The sequence below is a fragment of the Rattus rattus genome, chromosome 16, assembly GCF_011064425.1.
Source record: "Rattus rattus isolate New Zealand chromosome 16, Rrattus_CSIRO_v1, whole genome shotgun sequence".
Classification (NCBI taxonomy): domain Eukaryota; kingdom Metazoa; phylum Chordata; class Mammalia; order Rodentia; family Muridae; genus Rattus; species Rattus rattus.
In genome coordinates this window covers 38,215,468-38,232,927 of record NC_046169.1, presented here as the reverse complement: position 1 = coordinate 38,232,927, position 17,460 = coordinate 38,215,468, and the positions used below count along the sequence as shown (strand labels likewise).

Here is a 17,460-nt window from a genome sequence, read left to right as displayed (position 1 = left end):
TTTTTTGATGGCTTTTAGGCTTGGTTTCTTCCTCCTCCTGACCCTGGCCCTTGGTAAAATACGGGACAAATAATGGCAGTGCGATGACCTCTGTATTTTAATTCATTCAACAGGCACCATTCGAGCTCTTGTCTATCATGTTTAGAGTTAAATTAGTAATGTTTACATCAAAAAGTTCGTAAGCCTGCTCTGGTGGCTCACACCTTTAATCCCAGCATCTGGGGTGTAGAGGCAGGTGGATTTCTGTAAGTTCTGGGCCAGCCTTGACAGCCAGAACAGTTATAGTGAGACCCTGTCTAAGAAGAAACTAAACAAATTTCTCCCACTGTACACCATCAATTCTGTACACAAAAAGTGCTGGGTTGGGGTGTGGCACAAGCTCCGAACCACTGAGCCGCATTCCTAGGTCCCCCAAAAGTCTGTTTGAGGAGGCTGGGCAGTTCGGCAGTTGAGCTGATTCCCAGCACTGTTTAGAGCAGCTCTGTCCAGCTGCGGCAGCGGTCAGGATGCTTCGCCCTGTGCTGTCTGGCGTAGTGGCCGTGAGCACAGTGTTTCCAGTCTGAACTGCTTTCCCTGCAAGAGCTACATGCAGCTAATGGTGGTGCTTGGGATGAGGACGTGAGGAAGCAGGGCGCATGCTCCTGAGATGTCAAACCTCACGGTCTGATCCCTCGTCCTCGCAGGGGCTGATGGAGCTCCACCTGGTGTTGCCAGCCCCTGACACTGATGAGAAGAACGGCCTGAACCTGCTGCGGAGACTCTGGGTTGTGAAGTTTGACAAGGAGGAGGAGATACGGAAGCTGGCTGAGAGGTGACAGTCCCTCTGGTGGGAGCGCAAGGGACGCACCGCAGGCCCTTGCTTACCCAGTCCTAACTTGGGTTTGCTGCAGGCTTTGGTCGACCATGGGCCTCGATCTGCAGTCAGATCTCTGCTCGTTGCTGATCGATGATGTGATCTATCACGAGGCTGCTGTGAGGCAGGCTGGGGCTGAAGCCCTTTCGCAGGCAGTGGCACGATACCAGCGGCAAGCAGCAGAGGTTATGGGCAGGCTCATGGAGATCTACCAGGAGAAGCTCTATGTGAGTGACTGGGGCAGGGTAGGCGGGTGGGTGGGCTTATGTTCCGTTTGTCTTATGGTCAGGGGCCAGGCCATTGGTCTGTCTGCCCCTCGGGCAAGGGAGAGCACTGCTGGGCATTTAGCTTCTTGTCTGTTGCAGCGGCCACCCCCAGTGCTGGATGCTTTGGGCCGAGTGATTTCAGAATCCCCTCCAGACCAGTGGGAAGCCAGGTAAAGCCCTGCTTGGTCTTGCGTCTAGGCTTTCTGAGATGCACCTGCCGCAAGGAGGCGGAGTGTCCTGGTGTTAAAGCAGGGGGAGAATCAGACTGTCTGGGTCAGTGCTGGCTCCACCACACCATTCTGCACCCTTGGACATCTGCCTTCTGTTTCCCAGTCTTGTTTCCTGACCGGTGGGTGGGACGCACATCTAGAACCTGCCAGGAAAATCACTGGCCCCAGCACATTAGCAGTGTAAAATGTGCTCAGCAGATGTTAATAGCAGTGGTAGCTGGAGGGCTAGGTAGGAGAGTAGGAGCAAGTATGACCTTGGAGGAAGACAGTTGTCACCTAGAGTGGGCTCTCATGAGATAGTAGACTAGCCTCCTGAATGGGTTATCATTGCTGTAATGAACACCCTGGCCAAAGCAACTCAGGGAGGAAAGGGTTAATTCAGCTCACACTTCCACACTGCTGTTCACCACCAAAGGAAGTCAGGACAGGAACTCAAGCAGGCTGGGAACCTGGAGGCAGGAGCTGATGCAGAGGCCGTGGAGGGGTGCTGCTTACTGGCTTGCTCCCCATGGCTTGCCCAGCCTGCTTTCTTATAGAACCCAGGACCACCAGCCCAGGGATGACTCCGCCCATCATGAACTAGGCCCACCCCCATTGATCAGTGCCCTACAGTTTGCTTACAACCCAAACTTAGAGACATTTTCTCAGTTGAGGTCCCTCTCTCCAATGATGCTAGCCATGTCCAGTTGACATAAACAGCCAGCACCCTGCACTCTCCATCCTGCATGGCTTTGTGTGCTAGGACATGTGCTGTACGGAACCATCTACTGTATTTCTTTGCCACACCAGAGCATCAGCTGGGAATAGCATGGAGACTTTTCCTCTAAGGGGCTCGGATGCTCACTGTCTTTCCTAGTCGGGACGGAGGCACAGGGTCTGTGTGTCGCACAGGTGGCTTGCTCAGAACCTTGGGGCAGTTGCTTCATGGTGGGTTGCGTGCTGCTCCCTGCCCCAAAGCTGTGTTTGCTATTGTCCTCCACCCCCATGGGGTGCCCTTGGCTGTGACCCTTGTCAACCTACAAGCTGTTTCTTTCCTAGGTGTGGCCTGGCCTTGGCCCTGAACAAGCTCTCACAGTATTTGGATAGCTCTCAGGTGAAGCCGCTCTTTCAGTTTTTTGTCCCGGATGCCCTCAATGACCGAAACCCAGATGTGCGGAAGTGCATGTTAGATGCAGCGCTTGCCACACTCAATGCCCATGGGAAGGTGAGCCGGTGCAGCAGCTGGGGAGCTGGGACTGAGCAGATGACAGAGGGAGGCATGTCTGACAGGGCACCAGCACCTGCTGGGGAGTTTCGTTTGTTCCACAGACCCTGAGAGGAGGGAACCCTAGGGCTCTGCTGTGGGCCTGCTGGGAGGCCTGGTCAGCGGCCAGCATCGCCAGCCCCAGCAGCAAGCCTGCTTGTGGTTTTGATGCTGTGGCTCTGGGTCTGCCCTTTAGGAGAATGTCAACTCACTGCTGCCCGTGTTTGAGGAGTTCCTGAAGGACGCGCCCAACGATGCCAGCTACGACGCCGTGCGACAGAGTGTGGTGGTCCTGATGGGCTCTTTGGCCAAGCACCTGGACAAGAGTGACCCCAAAGTGAAACCCATTGTTGCCAAGCTCATTGCCGCCCTCTCCACACCTTCTCAGCAGGTACTTTGAAGGCCTCTCTGAACCGTGCTATAAACCATTTTTCTTTTCCTCCTATCTGAAAACCATGCATTTATATGTAATCCCTTGATTGACATATTGGATCTTTCACACCCCTGCGTGCCCTCATGAAAGTCACAGTTGGAAACAGTTTCAGAGTTGTCAGATGGAGGATCAGAGTCTGACCCGCCTAAGGGCTCCGCTTAGGCAGCTGCACCCTGGTGCTCTGTGGCTGGAGGGTGGTATTCAGTGTACCTGTCTCCTGGCCTGGATCTGGTGTCCTTAGGCTCAGCACAATTCCCTGGTGACACTGCTAGGTGTCGGAACTAGGAGATGGGATAGTTTTATATAGACTCCGTACCATAGCACGCTGCCAGGCAGGGAACCAGGCTCTGCACCATAGCATGCTGCCAGGCGGGGAACCAGGCTCCGTACCATAGCACACTGCCAGGCGGGGAACCAGGCTTTGTACTATAGCACGCTGCCAGGTGGGGGAACCGGGCTCTGTACCATAGCATGCTGCCAGGCGGGGAACCAGGCTCTGCACCATAGCACGCTGTGAACCAGGTGGACCCCGGTTCCCCACCACTTGGGCCTCACTCTTGGTTTCAACTGGGGTTTCCTAACTTTGTGTCACAGCCCTTTTTACTCAGTGCTGGGTGTTCGTGTCTGTAAAATAAGTGCAGACCCAGCGTCAGCAGCAATAATCCATAACGTCTAAGAATAGTTCTTTGTGTATGATGTTATTGTTTAATAGAGTTGGAAACATTTGCATACTAACGAGGTGGGGTGCTTATTTACTTCTAAACATATTTTGCCTACGTAGTTGATACTACTTAGAATGTAGGACTTAGTCGGAGTTGATTTCTGATTGTGTGGTCAGTGCTGAGAGTGCTACTGTGCATAAATACATGGTACAAAGTAGCAGGCACACGTATTTTAAAATGACATTTTTCTTATTAACTTATGTGGGAGGAGGCACATGTGTCAGTGTGTGTGGAGGTCAGAGGACACTTGCAGGGGTAGGGTCTCCCCCATGTGGGTTCCCAGGATGCAACCCGGGTCATTGTGCTGGATGGCAAAGCCTGTCTACTTGGCTGAGCCTTCTCCCTCTGCCTCCCCTTTTAGATAGATATCTAATTGGGAATCAGAAACTCTGTTTTAACCCCAAGCCAAAATTCATAGAGTAATTTTTTTTATGAAACTCAAGTCATGGGTGCAATCAATTTGGGGGGTGTGGGGGAGATGAGGGTCTCACTGTGTAGCCCTGGCTGGCCTGATGTAGACCAGGCTGGCCTGATGTAGACCAGGCTGGCCTTGAACTCATAGAGATCCACTTGCTTTTGCCTCCCAAGTGCTGGGATCAAAGGCGTGTGCCCCCACTCCTGACTCCTGACTGCAACAGCTTTATAAATTAAGTGTTCTAACACAGTGGATCCACAGCTGTAGTACTGACACACCGAGGAGCCACGAGAGGAAACATTAGAAGTTTCTAGTTTTGTGTGTCTATGCCATGGTGGTTCTCTAAGCACAGAAAACCTTGTACGCACAGTGAGACACTGCCATTCTGACACACAGTGGTCTCAGTGTGAGCTGAGGGGCTGAGCAGTGTTCGCCGCCATTGGTGTGACAGCAGCACACTCGATCGATATAAGGTGCACTTGTGTGTGCAGACCAAGGCTGCAGCGAAGTCACCAGAGCCACACTCCTGAGCTTAGTCAGGAACACCTCAGTCTTAGTGTTTGATTTTTTTTTTTAATTATTTTTTGGCTGTTGTACATTCAGAAATCTTTACTGTTTCCTAATGTCTCACAGCACCTACATTGATTTATGATGTAGTCCCATGTAAAGGTTGTGAACCACAGTCAGAAACAGCGCTGTATGTAGGGTGGCTGCTCTTGTTGATGGCTGCACTGTGGAGATGTGTGACAATGCAGCAGTGAGACTGGGCACGAGCTGGCCCTAGGGCGGAGCCCACCAGGAGCCGCAGTCACTGATGGGACAGGCCGCTTGCTCCCACAGGTCCAGGAGTCAGTTGCCAGCTGCTTACCGCCACTTGTGCCTGCCGTCAAGGAGGACGCTGGGGGCATGATTCAGCGGCTCATGCAGCAGCTGCTGGAGTCAGACAAGTACGCAGAGCGCAAGGGGGCCGCGTACGGGCTGGCCGGCCTGGTGAAAGGCCTGGGCATCCTTTCCCTGAAGCAGCAGGAAATGATGGCTGCGCTCACCGATGCTATCCAGGACAAGAAGAACTTCCGAAGGCGAGAGGGTGGGTGTCCCTGAGCCCAGTGTTGACAGCACAGAAGGTGGCAGCAGAGAAAGGGAGGGCGTGTGTGACCGTCCCAGCCCTGTCCATGGTAGGGCTGGCCTGCACTGCTTGGGTGAACTGCAGGCTTCACCTATGCTAGGCGGACTGCTCTCCTCCTATGCTCTCCTCCTAGGTGGGCTACTCTGCTGCTGACTGGGCGGCCTTTCCTATGTTCACATTTCAAGCTAAGAATTCCATAAGTTGACAAGCACAGCCTACAACTTGGTAATCCTCCTGCCTCAGGTTCCAGAGTGCAGGGATTATAAGCTTGTTCCCCTGCCAGCTTTCGAATTTCTAGTAAAGCCCCTTAGCTGAGAGAAGCTAGGCTTTGCCAGTTGAATATACTACAAAGTGATGGAAACTCCCCTGCCTTCTCCTCTGCCACACTCTGTCACACTACCACACTGTCAAACTGTCACACTCTGTCACACCCTGTCACACTCTGCCATACTCTACCACACTGTCACACTCTGTCACACCCTGTCACACTGTCACACCCCACCACACTGTCATACTCTGTCATACCCTGTCACACTCTGCCATACTCTACCACACTGTCACACTGTCACACTCTGTCACACTTCACCACACTGTCATACTCTGTCACACCCTGTCACACTCTGTCACACTTCACACTGTCATACTCTGTCACACTGTCACACTCTGTCACACTTCACACTGTCATACTCTGTCACACCCTGTCACACTCTGCCACATCCTATCACACCCTGTCACATTCTGTCACCCTGTCACACTCTGCCACGTCCTGTCACACTGCCACACTGTCACTGCCACATCCTGTCACCCTGTCACACTCTGCCACATCCTGTCACACATCATCACACCCTGTCACACTCTGCCACATCCTGTCACACTGTCAGTCTGCCACATCCCCGCCCGAGCACTGAGTCAGGCGGTGGCACACCACGCTTGCATTCTCAGCACTGCCTGTCATCCCCTTCCTAGGAGCTCTGTTTGCCTTCGAGATGCTCTGCACCATGCTGGGGAAGCTCTTCGAGCCCTATGTGGTCCACGTGCTGCCCCATCTATTGCTGTGCTTTGGAGATGGCAATCAGTACGTACGAGAGGTAAGTCTGGAGGCAGAAGGGACCTGCTCCTAGGCAGGCTTGGTCAGGGAGGTGTCTAAGGTGGGTTCTAGCCCCTGCTGCCCGAGGCCCTTCAGCTCCTACCTGGGTTACTGCTATGAATTTCTCTCTGCCGCCCTAATGCATTGAAGATTTTATTTGTTGTGTGTGTGTGTGTGTGTGTGTGTGTGTGTGTGTGTGTGTGTGTGTGTGTGTGTGAGAGAGAGAGAGAGAGAGAGAGAGAGAGAGAGAGAGAGAGAGAGAGAGAGGCGCAGCACACAGGCAGATCCCAGGAGCTAGGAGAGGGGTCAGATGCCCTCTGTCACTGTTCACCTGGTCCTCTTGAGACAGGGCCTTTCCCTGAACTGGGCGCTTATATTTTCTCAGCTAGGCTGGAAGCTGGCAAACCCCAGCAAAGGGATCACCCTTCATATAGACACATGTGTGGAGTCCTGGGCTTATTACGTGGTCCTAGCATCCAAGCTCCTGTCCTCATGATCGCTAAACAAGTTGCTACTCTGTATAGTCCTGGCTGTCCTGTAGACCAGGCTGGCCTTGAACTCAGAGATCTGCCTGCCTCTGCCTCTGAAGTCCTGGGATTAAGCCATCACTGTCCGGCCCAGGCAAGTGCTCCTAACCACAGAGCCACCTCTAGTTCCTAGTGCTGAAGCTTTGTAAGATATGCTGTCCCTCTGGACGTGCGCACAGGGTCTGACAAAACTGCAGTCCTGGTTACTGTGGGGACACGAGAGTTAGTGTCAGGCCTCAATGGTGGCCCAGACAAGGAGGCCCCTGAATGTCTTCTCTCCTCTTTGAGGCTGCAGATGACTGTGCCAAAGCTGTGATGAGCAATTTGAGTGCTCATGGTGTGAAGTTGGTGCTCCCGTCCCTGTTAGCTGCCCTGGAGGAGGAGTCCTGGAGGACCAAAGCTGGTGAGGCCACTCCCCCTCCGTTGTCTTAACTTCCCGTTCTGAAAACCACCCTCAGTAGGTATCAAGTCTCAGCTCCTGTATGGACACGGCAAAGTCTGTAGTGCTCTGATTCCTGAACAGGCTTCCCACGGAAGCCACAGCTCTGGCGCTCTGAGCTTGAACGCCATGATCTGGAACCTTCTAAAACAGATAGAAGCAGATTCTGGTAGGGAAGGTCAGGGCCTGGGCCCTTTCTACATAGCCTCCCTTCTGTTCCCCAGGCTTTGCCTTACAGGTTCACACAGCACAGATAAGAATGGTCTCCTTGTTTGTGGATGTGGAGCCTGAGGCCAGAGGAGTCCAGTAACTTAACCCTTGCAACACCTGCAGGGCCAAGCTAGGTCTTCCTGTGCCCTGGTTAGGTCTCCTCTGTGATATGCCCTGTGGCCCAAAGAACCTTGGGATCACTGTCCATCATGAGGGGCCTCAGGCAGGAACCTGGAGGCAGGAGCTGATGCAGAGGCCATGGAGGGATGCTGCTTACTGGCTTGCTCCCCACGGCTTGCTTGACTGTTTGCTTGTACATTCCAGGACTACCAGCCCAGGGGTGGCTCCACCCACAATGGCTTGGGCCCTCCCCCATCAATTACTAATTAAGAACATGTGCTAAGACTCACCTATGGGCAAATTTTATGAGGCATTTTTCTCAATGATAATTCCTCTTACTAAATGATTCTTAACTTGTGCCAAGTTGACAGTAAACCAACCCGGACACCCATCCTGATATTGTCTCTACACTATGCTACCTGCTCTTCCCCTGAGCCCCACAGAGCAGTAGGCCTCTCTCCAGGGACTGAGGGATCTTCAGGGAAGCAAGCTGGTGTGGCTTCCCCCATGCCCAGCATGGTGTCTTGCTGGCTCAGGGCTGCACACCTGTCTTCTGACTGCAGGGTCAGTAGAGCTGCTCGGGGCGATGGCGTACTGTGCACCTAAGCAGCTGTCCTCCTGCCTGCCCAACATTGTGCCCAAGCTGACAGAGGTGCTGACAGACTCCCACGTCAAGGTGCAGAAGGCTGGGCAGCAAGCCCTCAGGCAGATCGGCTCTGTCATCAGGAACCCGGAGATTCTCGGTATGCTTTCCCTGTGGGGCTGCTTACTCTGGCTGTACCCCTCTGTCCTTCTCCTGGACGCTCAGGACTGTCAGCTTACTGTCGCCCTCTGAGGACAGGTACACCCATGCTGAAGTCACCTTCCCTATTGGGAAGCCCTTTTATTAGGTAGACAACGGTGGAAGGAAATTTGGAAGCAGTCTGTTCTTGCACTAGTCTGGAGCATGTCACTGGCTTCATGGTTAGGGACACCAAGTCATTGGCTCAGGAGTAGCTGGATCTGAGAGCCCCTGTGCTCTCCAACCTCCCTGGCAGCTCAGAGCCCATCAGCACCATCTAAAACCCTGGTTTCCATGCAGCTTTCTCTTATGAATTCCTTCAGGGAAAGGGATTAACCAGTTTTTTTAATTAAAAAAATGTAATTATATTTATTGTTTCAGTTTGTATGTATATATGTATGTAGACACAAGTGCACAGTGGGAGTTAACAGCCAATGAGAATTGATCTCCATCCACTGTGTGCACCCTGGGCATCAGACTCAGTTCAGGCTTGGTGGCAAGTGCCTTTACCACAGAGCCGTCTCATTGGCCCCAATGTGTTCTTTCCTGTGATGGTCGGTCTCTAGTGCTGTTGGCCTGTGTGTATCCCCTAGTGTCCTAGGACGCTTGTGACCTTCTGATCTGCCTGCTTCTAGCCCCCACGTCCTGGGGTTGTAGGTATGTCCCACCTCACCCCGTTAGACGGTGCTGGGCACCGAGCCCAGGATTTATGTGCTAGGCGTGCACTCTGCCACCTGAGGTACAGCCCGGCCATAGTGTGTTTTTCTGAGGGCTGACAGAGGCTGAAGGCTGGCAACAGAACCCAGCCAGCACCTTGCCTGGCAGCTCAGAGTGTTGGTGCTGCTAAGGGCACTTCAGCATCAAGTCACTATACGTGTGTCACCAGGAAATGAGACAAGTGTGGAACACGGGGCCTTGCCCATGTGAGGTGGTGGTCTAACCTGAGCTATGTGTCCAGTTGTGGTTTTGTTTTGTCATATGGTCTCATCGTAGCCCAGGCTGGCTTCAAATGTGCCAATCTCCTGCCTCTGGCCCATGAGTACTAGGATGATAAGTGTGTGCACGTGCCTAGCTGTTGTTATTTTCCTGATTTAATGTCCATTTCTGTGTGTGTCTGTGTGTGGATATGTGCACAGGAGCACTGTGGGGGCCACAGGTCGGACCCTCTAGAGCGGGGTTCAGGTGGAGGTGAGCTTCCTGGTATGGGAGCCGACCTTGGGTGCTCTGCAAGAGCATTCAGTGACTTGCTCCCTCCCTGCATCCCAGCTTTCTGTCTGTCTGTCTGTCCTGTTTTGTTTTGTCTTTGGTGTAGGCTCTGCTGTGTAGCCTTGGCTGATCTTACTGTGCAGATCAGGATGGTCTCAAACCAGAGATCCAGTGCCTCTGCCTTCCAGTGCAGTGATCTGATTGTAAGGGATGGACAGAGGACTGGACTTTGTTTCTCCCAGTGTCTGCCTTTTCTGTTTCCTGTCTTCCATCTTCTCCCCTCCTTCCGCTTCCTTCCTTCCTTCCCAGAAGAGCTTTCCTTGCTAGAGGGTGACGAGGGAGTCCATTGTCACAGTGAGAAGGAAGGGCTTCGGTTCTTAGGCTCACGATGGTGATGTTAAGTGAACACCGCAGGGTAAACTGCAGGGGGGGATTTTCCAGGTGCTCTCATGGCAAGAGGTCCGAGCACACCTCTCTGTCCCTGATAAAGCACATGTGTAGTTCATGGGGAATTCAGACATTGGTTTGTTTATTTATTTTTTCTTTTTTAAGTTTTAAGACAGAGTCTCACCATGTAGCCCAGGCTAGCTTTGAACTTGGGGCGGCTCTACTGATCTAACCTCCTGAATATTGGGATATAGGTCTGAGACACGTGCCTGACATTTTCTTTTCTTTTGACTTTTTTCATTTAAGATTTATTTATTTTATGTATATAACACACCAGAAAAGGGCATTGGATCCCATCACAGTGGTTGTGAGCCACCATGTGGGTGCTGGGATTTGAACTCAGGACCTCTGGAAGAGCAGTCAGTGCTCTTAACCTCTGAGCCATCTCTCCAGCCCCCGTTTCTGCACTCTTAAAAGCCCACTGGGAACTTTGTCCCCAGTATTGACTCCTTGCTTCATGTCACATGTCTTCTACACACACACACACACACACACACCATGAACGGCTTTCTGGCCTCTAAGATTTACCTAAAATTTTCCAGACCCTTTGAGGCCGCGTTGTTAGGAAAAGCTGTGTGTTTACACACACATTGTTTTATTTAGGTTTGCTTTGTTTATTTTGAGACAGTGGCTCATTCTAGCTTAGGCCGGCCTGGAGCTCCCTGTACATCCCAGGTTGGCTTTAAACTCCTGGAAGCCTTCCTTCCTTAATCTGCCCTGTGCTGGGATTCCAGCTGTGAGGTAATGGGTGTGAGCCCCCACAGTGGGCAAGCGTGCGTGTGTGTGTGTGTGTGTGTGTGTGTGTGTGTGTGTGTAATGGTCCCCAGCAGACTGACTAACATCTAACATACCTGTCACTTTTCATAGTTTCTTTAATGATGATTACATTTGGAATCTACCCTCTCAACAAATTTCAAATATTTAACAGAATATTAGCAAAGTATGCTGTACTCATATCCTCAGAAGATGATCATCCAGCCAAAATGGAATTTTTACCCTCTGACCAGCATTCTTCCCCCACAGCTGCTGGCCCGGACTGTCTCTGTCTCTGTCCCACTTTGAAGGGCCCAGTAGTCCTGGGGCTTCTCAGGCACAGAATCATTTTATGCCATTTGAGGTATGGTTTATATTGTGTAAAATCTGCTTGTGAACTGTACAGGTCAGGGTGTTTGGTGTGCTCGTGGCATTGTGTAGCCACCACCCCTGACTGTCACCCTGTAAAGATGCTCAGGTCCCAGCAGCCACTCTGAATTCCCCCAGACCCGATGCTTGGATAGTACTGGTCTAGATTCTCTCTCTTCTGGACACTTCCCGTCAGTCATGTCTGACCTTTCATGTCTGGTTTCTTTTACACCGCATATTTTCGGACTCGTCTGTGTCCATGCAAACACAGGTGTCTTGTGCCTTTCACGGCTGAGCCTGTTGTTACTTGCGTGTCTTTGTTAGCAGCAATGCTGCCGTGAGCCTGTGTAAACGCTGTGCAGACCGTGCCTCTGGGGCTTCCTAGCGTAGGAACAGAGGTAGTGAGAGTCGCTAAACTTTAAAACTATTGCATCTATTTATTAGCTGTTGTGCGTGCACACACGTGTGCCACTGACACTGCAGCAGGCTGTGTGAGGGTTTCCGTGCCAGCTCCGTTCTCTTTTTAAGTCTTTGTTAACTAAATTAAAGTTGCTTCACTTTTCCCTACTCCATCCTCCAGCAGCCCCCACTCAGCCCCTCCATGCTCTCACTCTCAAGATGGTGGCTTATTTTCTTTATTATTATTCTTAACTCTGCCTGCCTGCCTGTGTCTGTCTGTCAGTCTGTCTGTCTGTCTGTCTGTCTGTCTCTCTCTCTCTCTCTCTCTCTGTGTACAAATATATAAATACAACCTGTTACCTTTTTTATTCTACTCATTCCTAGAGGTTTGAATGGCATCTCGTGTGTGTGTGTGTGTGTGTGTGTGTGTGTGTGTGTGTGTGTGTGTGTGTGTTTTTGTTTGTTTGTTTGGTTTTGTTTTGTTTTGTTTTGTTTGTTTGAGAGAAGTTCTTGCTCTGTAGCCTTGGTTGACCTAAAACTCACTATGTAGACCAGGCTGGCGTTGAACACCAGTCTGTCTGCCTCCTGTCTGTCTGTGTGGTTTCGGTTTGCCTAAAGGCAAAGATTCAGTGACTTGAACATGTTCTCCTGTCATTGTCTGCTGTTAGGATCGTCTGTTCATACCGTTTGTTTGTTTTACAAGTAGGTTATTAGTCTCTTATTGTGGACTGATGCGTGTGTAGAGTGGCTAACCCGTCTGAGCTCCTGAGGACTTCCTGGAGTCCTGCAGGGCTGCCTGCCTGAGAGGTCATTTTGTCTGCTCTTGGCCACAGCCGCTCTAAGTACTGAGTGCTTTGTTTTTATCACTGGCTCTTGGGTCTTCTTTGTCTTAAAACTCTAGTTTTTGTTTTCCATGAAATCACCATTTGGTTACTGATTGCAGATTGCCCCTAACACCCAGGAAGCTTGGCACAGGCTGCAGCTCGTCTTGCTGAGACCAGCCCATTCCCAGGCAGAGGGTGCTGGCTGCCCCCTGTGCTGCTTGTGGCGCAGAGATTGCTCTCACCCTTCTTGCCCTCCCAAGGCTCTGCCACTTCCTAGACTTGTACAAACCAGTGTCTGTCTTCCTGTGACATGCAGCCATTGCCCCGGTCCTGCTGGACGCCCTGACGGACCCATCGAGGAAGACTCAGAAGTGCCTGCAGACCCTGCTGGACACCAAGTTTGTCCACTTCATTGACGCCCCGTCCCTGGCACTCATCATGCCCATTGTCCAGAGAGCCTTCCAGGACCGCTCCACAGACACACGCAAGATGGCTGCGCAGATTATTGGCAACATGTACTCCCTGACAGACCAGAAGGTCAGACGCGATGGATGCGGGCATTGTCTCTGCTTGGGTTTGCAGGGAATCAATCCTGGGACATTGAGGGTGGGAGGTGAAACTCTTCTCATTTTCCAGAGTGCAGTGGTTCAAGGACTACTAGCTGAGTCCTAGCGGGGGTCTGTCTCTGGGCCTGCTCCCCTGCCGCCTTTCAGGAGTGTTCGCCCAGCAGCTGCGACTTTCTCATTGAGCGTCTCTGACTGGAGCTCGTGCTTCTGTCCAGGCATGTGTGTTGGTGATTTCACCACCCACCACAGCTCTGCCGCAGTAACCAGAAGATAAAGTGGAGTTATTTCTATTTCAGATAATTTAAGAAATTAAAAAAACTTTACACTTGGCCTGGTGAGTTGGCTCGGTGGTTAAGAGCACTGGCTTCTCCTCCAGAGGTCCTGAGTTCAATTCCCAGCAACCACTTGGTGGCTCACAACCATCTGTAATGGGATCCAATGCCCTCTTCTGGCATTAGGAAGGCTGAGAATCACTGTTAGCACTTAAGAGCCCTGACCCAGGTTCGATTCCCAGTATCCTAGGGTAGCTCACAGACATCCGACTTCAACCCAGGGAACTCCGTGCCCTCTTCCATTGTGCACAGGCATGGATGGCAGGGAAAACAGCAACACACAAAACACTGCTGTTGTTTCCCAAGATCGGCGTTCTCTATAGCTCCTGGCTGTCCTGGAACTCGCTCTGCAGACCAGACTGGCCTCGAGTTCAGAGGTCTGCCTGCCTCTGCCTCCTGAGCGCTGGGACTAAGACTGGTATGCATTTCATGGAAGACGATGTCTCAGGAAGAATATCAGAAAAGTAACAACAAAAGGCCCCAGGCTTCCTTCAAATACGAACTGTTACAGTTGTTGTTCTCACAGTATGGGCCGGTGTGGTGGCGTATGCGTTTCCAGTTGGCACCCAGGAGGCAGAGGCATGGGGTGGCCACAAGTTCAAGGCCAGCCCGGTCTACAGGGCAAGTTCTAGGGCAGCCAGGGCTACATAGCAGGACCCTGTCTCAAGACAGCAGGGGAGAGAGAACAATTACATTGTTAACATTATTTCCTGTTGTAGAAGTCTGTGTAGTGTTGTAGTCTTGTATAGTAAGTCTGTGTGCCATAATGTATGTACGTTATTTGTTATAGAGTACCCCATGGTGGGCTGCTTTTGTTTTCTCCTATTAAGAGCAATTGCAAGCTGGACATAGAGGCATGGATCTTTAATCTCAGCACTCTGAGTTCAAGGCCAGCCTGGTCTATAGAGTGATTTCTAGGCCAGCCAGAGCTACATAGTGAGGCTCTATCTAAAAAAAAAGCTATTACAGTAGGTCTGTCTGTCTGTCCCTTTCTGTCTGCCTGTCTGTCTGTCTCTGTCTCTGAACATTAGTGTTCTGTCTCCATGTATGTCTAGATGAAGATGTCAAATCCCCAGGAACTGGAGTTGCAGACAGTTGTGAGCTGCCATGTGGTTGCTGGGAATTGAACCCAGGTCCTTTGGAAGAGCAGACAGTGCTCCTAACTGCTGAGCCATCTGTTAACCCCACCCCACTGCCCACCCCCCCCCCCACACACACACACACACACACACACACACACACACACACACACACACACACACACACACACACACACACACACACCTCCTCTTGTTTTAACAGAGTCTTACTAAGTAGTCCTGACTCTTCTGGAACTTGCTGGGATTACAGGTGGGCACCACCATGCCTAACAGTTTTAGTTTGAGTTTTTATTTTTAAATTACATTTTAACACAGTCTATGGGCACACACCTGTGTGCATATGGAGGCCAAGGGACAGTTTGAAGGAGTGGGTTCTCTTCTATGTGTCACCAGGCAGCAGGTGTCGTTACCCACTGAGCTACCTTGCCAGTGTCCCATGAGGCATTTCTGCTTTGAAGATTATTCCCTAAATCTGAATGCGCCTCATCAAGCCATAAACATTTTAAGGTAAAGAAAGAAAAGAGGACAGTGAGATTTTGACAGCAAAGTTCCAGAAGTAATTTCCTGAGGATCCCGGGCAGTGCTCCCAAGAAAGAGCTGGAAGGCTCTGCTGGACTGGGCTTGTGTGTTTCCCTGAGCAGTTGTGCCAAGCCTTCAAGGAGGTGCTCAGAAGAGGTGTCTTATCCAGTTACCCAGATGTTTTGTGAGCCGTGAGGCCCTCCCTGTCTCTCTCTGTTGTCAGAATGCCGGTGTCAGGGTCCACAGTGGAGCAGGGCCTGGAGAAGACAGGGGTCGGGCCTCTCCCTGAACCAGTGTCTTGTGTTGTTACAGGACTTGGCTCCTTACCTGCCCAGTGTGACACCTGGCCTGAAAGCTTCACTCTTGGACCCTGTCCCTGAGGTGCGTATGGGCATAGCCCAGTATCTGGAAAATTCCTTCCTGGAAACTCCCGCACAAGTCACATGTGTGTCTCTCAAGCGAAGGGAAGAAGGCTGGGTCCTTCCTGCTTCTTCGTGGTCCTCACTGAGCCATATCTCCATCCATGTCTGTTGTGGCCTATGTGACAGGTGCGCACAGTGTCTGCAAAGGCTCTCGGGGCCATGGTGAAGGGCATGGGAGAGTCGTGCTTTGAGGACTTGCTGCCGTGGCTGATGGAGACTCTGACATATGAGCAGAGCTCTGTGGACCGCTCAGGCGCTGCCCAAGGTGAGACCAGAATAAGCCCAGAGGCCGGACAGGGAGCCCTTGAAGGGCTTCTGGGTCCAGTGGTTGATTTCATCCTTGTCCTTCAGGGTTGGCTGAGGTAATGGCTGGCTTAGGAGTAGAGAAGTTGGAAAAATTGATGCCAGAAATTGTGGCCACTGCCAGCAAAGTGGACATCGCACCCCATGTCCGAGACGGCTACATCATGATGTTCAACTACCTGCCTATCACCTTTGGGGACAAGTTTACCCCTTATGTGGGGCCCATCATCCCTTGTATCCTCAAAGTAGGTACCAGTGACAGTGCTGGGGAGGGAGGAAGACAGGAGGACACTACTGTTCTCCCGAGCTACCGGGGCCGGCTGGCAGGGATCCCTTCCTGCCCTTCAGTAAGCCCCGGGCTGACCGCCCTCTGCATGTCTAGGCTCTGGCTGATGAGAATGAGTTCGTTCGTGACACCGCCCTCCGTGCCGGCCAGCGGGTCATCTCCATGTATGCTGAGACAGCCATTGCCCTGCTGCTGCCCCAGCTGGAGCAAGGCCTCTTTGATGACCTCTGGAGAATCCGGTGAGAAGTGGCCCCACCCCAACTCTTAGGAACCCTAGTTGAGAAGTTCGTGTTGCTGAGAACTCTCAGCTCTCCACAAGGTCGCCTGTGGCCATTTTATCATCCTGGTTTCCTGAAGCAGAGGTGGATCCCTCCCCTGCGGGGTGTGTGCGCATGTGCACACGGGTGTGTGTGAAGTCTGTGCCGTCCTGCCTGGATCATACGTGCTCTTCTATGTTATAAAAGTTACCTACTTTATGTGCATGAATGTTTTCCCATGGCGTCTGTACACCATGTGTGTGTCTGGTGCCAAAGATTTCAGAAGAGGACATTGGATCCTCCAGAACTAGAGTTATGATGGATGGTTGTAAACCATCGTGTGGGTGCTGGGAACCGAACCTGGGTCCTCTGCAGGAGCAGCCAGTGCTCTAACCACTGAGCCTCCATACATACTTTAAAAATAAGTTTAATCCTCTGTTTTGGTGTGTGTGGTGTGTGTTTGTGTATGCGTGTGTGTGTGTGTGGTGTATGTGTGGTGTGTGTGTGCATGCGTGTGTGTGCGTGTGTGTGTGTGTGTGTGTGTGTATGGGTGTGTATGTATGTGTGTGTGTATGTGTGTGTGTGCATGTATGTGTGTGTGTGTATGTGGTGTATGTGTGTGTGTGTGTGTGTGTGTGTCTCTGTGTGGTGTACAGGGGTTGAGCTCAGGGTATTCTGCATGTTGGGCAAGTGCTCGCTGATGAATAGCGTCCAGTCCTTTTCCTCATGACGGAAGTAGCACTAGTAGAAAATGCGTGAGGCACCAGATGTGGTTGCGCATGGCTTTAATCTCAGCACTCAGGAAGTAGAGGTGGCTGGATCTCTGTGAGTCTAAGGCCAACCTGGTCTACAAAGTGGGTTCTAGGACAGCCAGGGCTACACAAAGAAACCTGTCTCAAAAAAAATAAAGGAAGAAGCAACAGCATAAGGATCTGTGACCAGATGATGCTTGTCTTAAGATCGCTGCCATGGGTGTTTGCGGTACATTTCCTTGAAGTCATCTTCTGTGCAGTAATGGACCCTACCCTAACACTGTCCCTTGAGGCTGTATGACTCTGCTCTTGGCCTCAGGTTCAGCTCTGTTCAACTCCTTGGGGACCTCCTGTTCCACATCTCCGGGGTCACTGGGAAAATGACCACAGAAACAGCCTCTGAGGATGATAACTTTGGAACTGCTCAGTCTAACAAGGTGAGGGCCTGGCGCTGGCTTCTTGCTCACGGCTAT

At 51.6% G+C, this 17,460-nt stretch overlaps 1 protein-coding gene across 1 annotated transcript in view; it reads left to right on the top strand.

The window, feature by feature from the left end:
* The window catches only part of Gcn1 (GCN1 activator of EIF2AK4), a 55,268-nt gene that overhangs the window by 25,507 nt on the left and 12,301 nt on the right, over positions 1-17,460 (top strand). Inside the window, exons 29-43 of the mRNA XM_032886505.1 lie at positions 684-811; positions 891-1,080; positions 1,219-1,289; positions 2,388-2,553; positions 2,789-2,983; positions 5,003-5,249; positions 6,255-6,376; positions 7,191-7,305; positions 8,235-8,414; positions 12,767-12,987; positions 15,280-15,348; positions 15,516-15,654; positions 15,741-15,937; positions 16,075-16,217; positions 17,307-17,424. Coding sequence (XP_032742396.1) covers positions 684-811; positions 891-1,080; positions 1,219-1,289; positions 2,388-2,553; positions 2,789-2,983; positions 5,003-5,249; positions 6,255-6,376; positions 7,191-7,305; positions 8,235-8,414; positions 12,767-12,987; positions 15,280-15,348; positions 15,516-15,654; positions 15,741-15,937; positions 16,075-16,217; positions 17,307-17,424 — 2,301 coding nt within the window. The remainder of the gene's footprint in view (positions 1-683; positions 812-890; positions 1,081-1,218; positions 1,290-2,387; positions 2,554-2,788; positions 2,984-5,002; positions 5,250-6,254; positions 6,377-7,190; positions 7,306-8,234; positions 8,415-12,766; positions 12,988-15,279; positions 15,349-15,515; positions 15,655-15,740; positions 15,938-16,074; positions 16,218-17,306; positions 17,425-17,460) is intronic.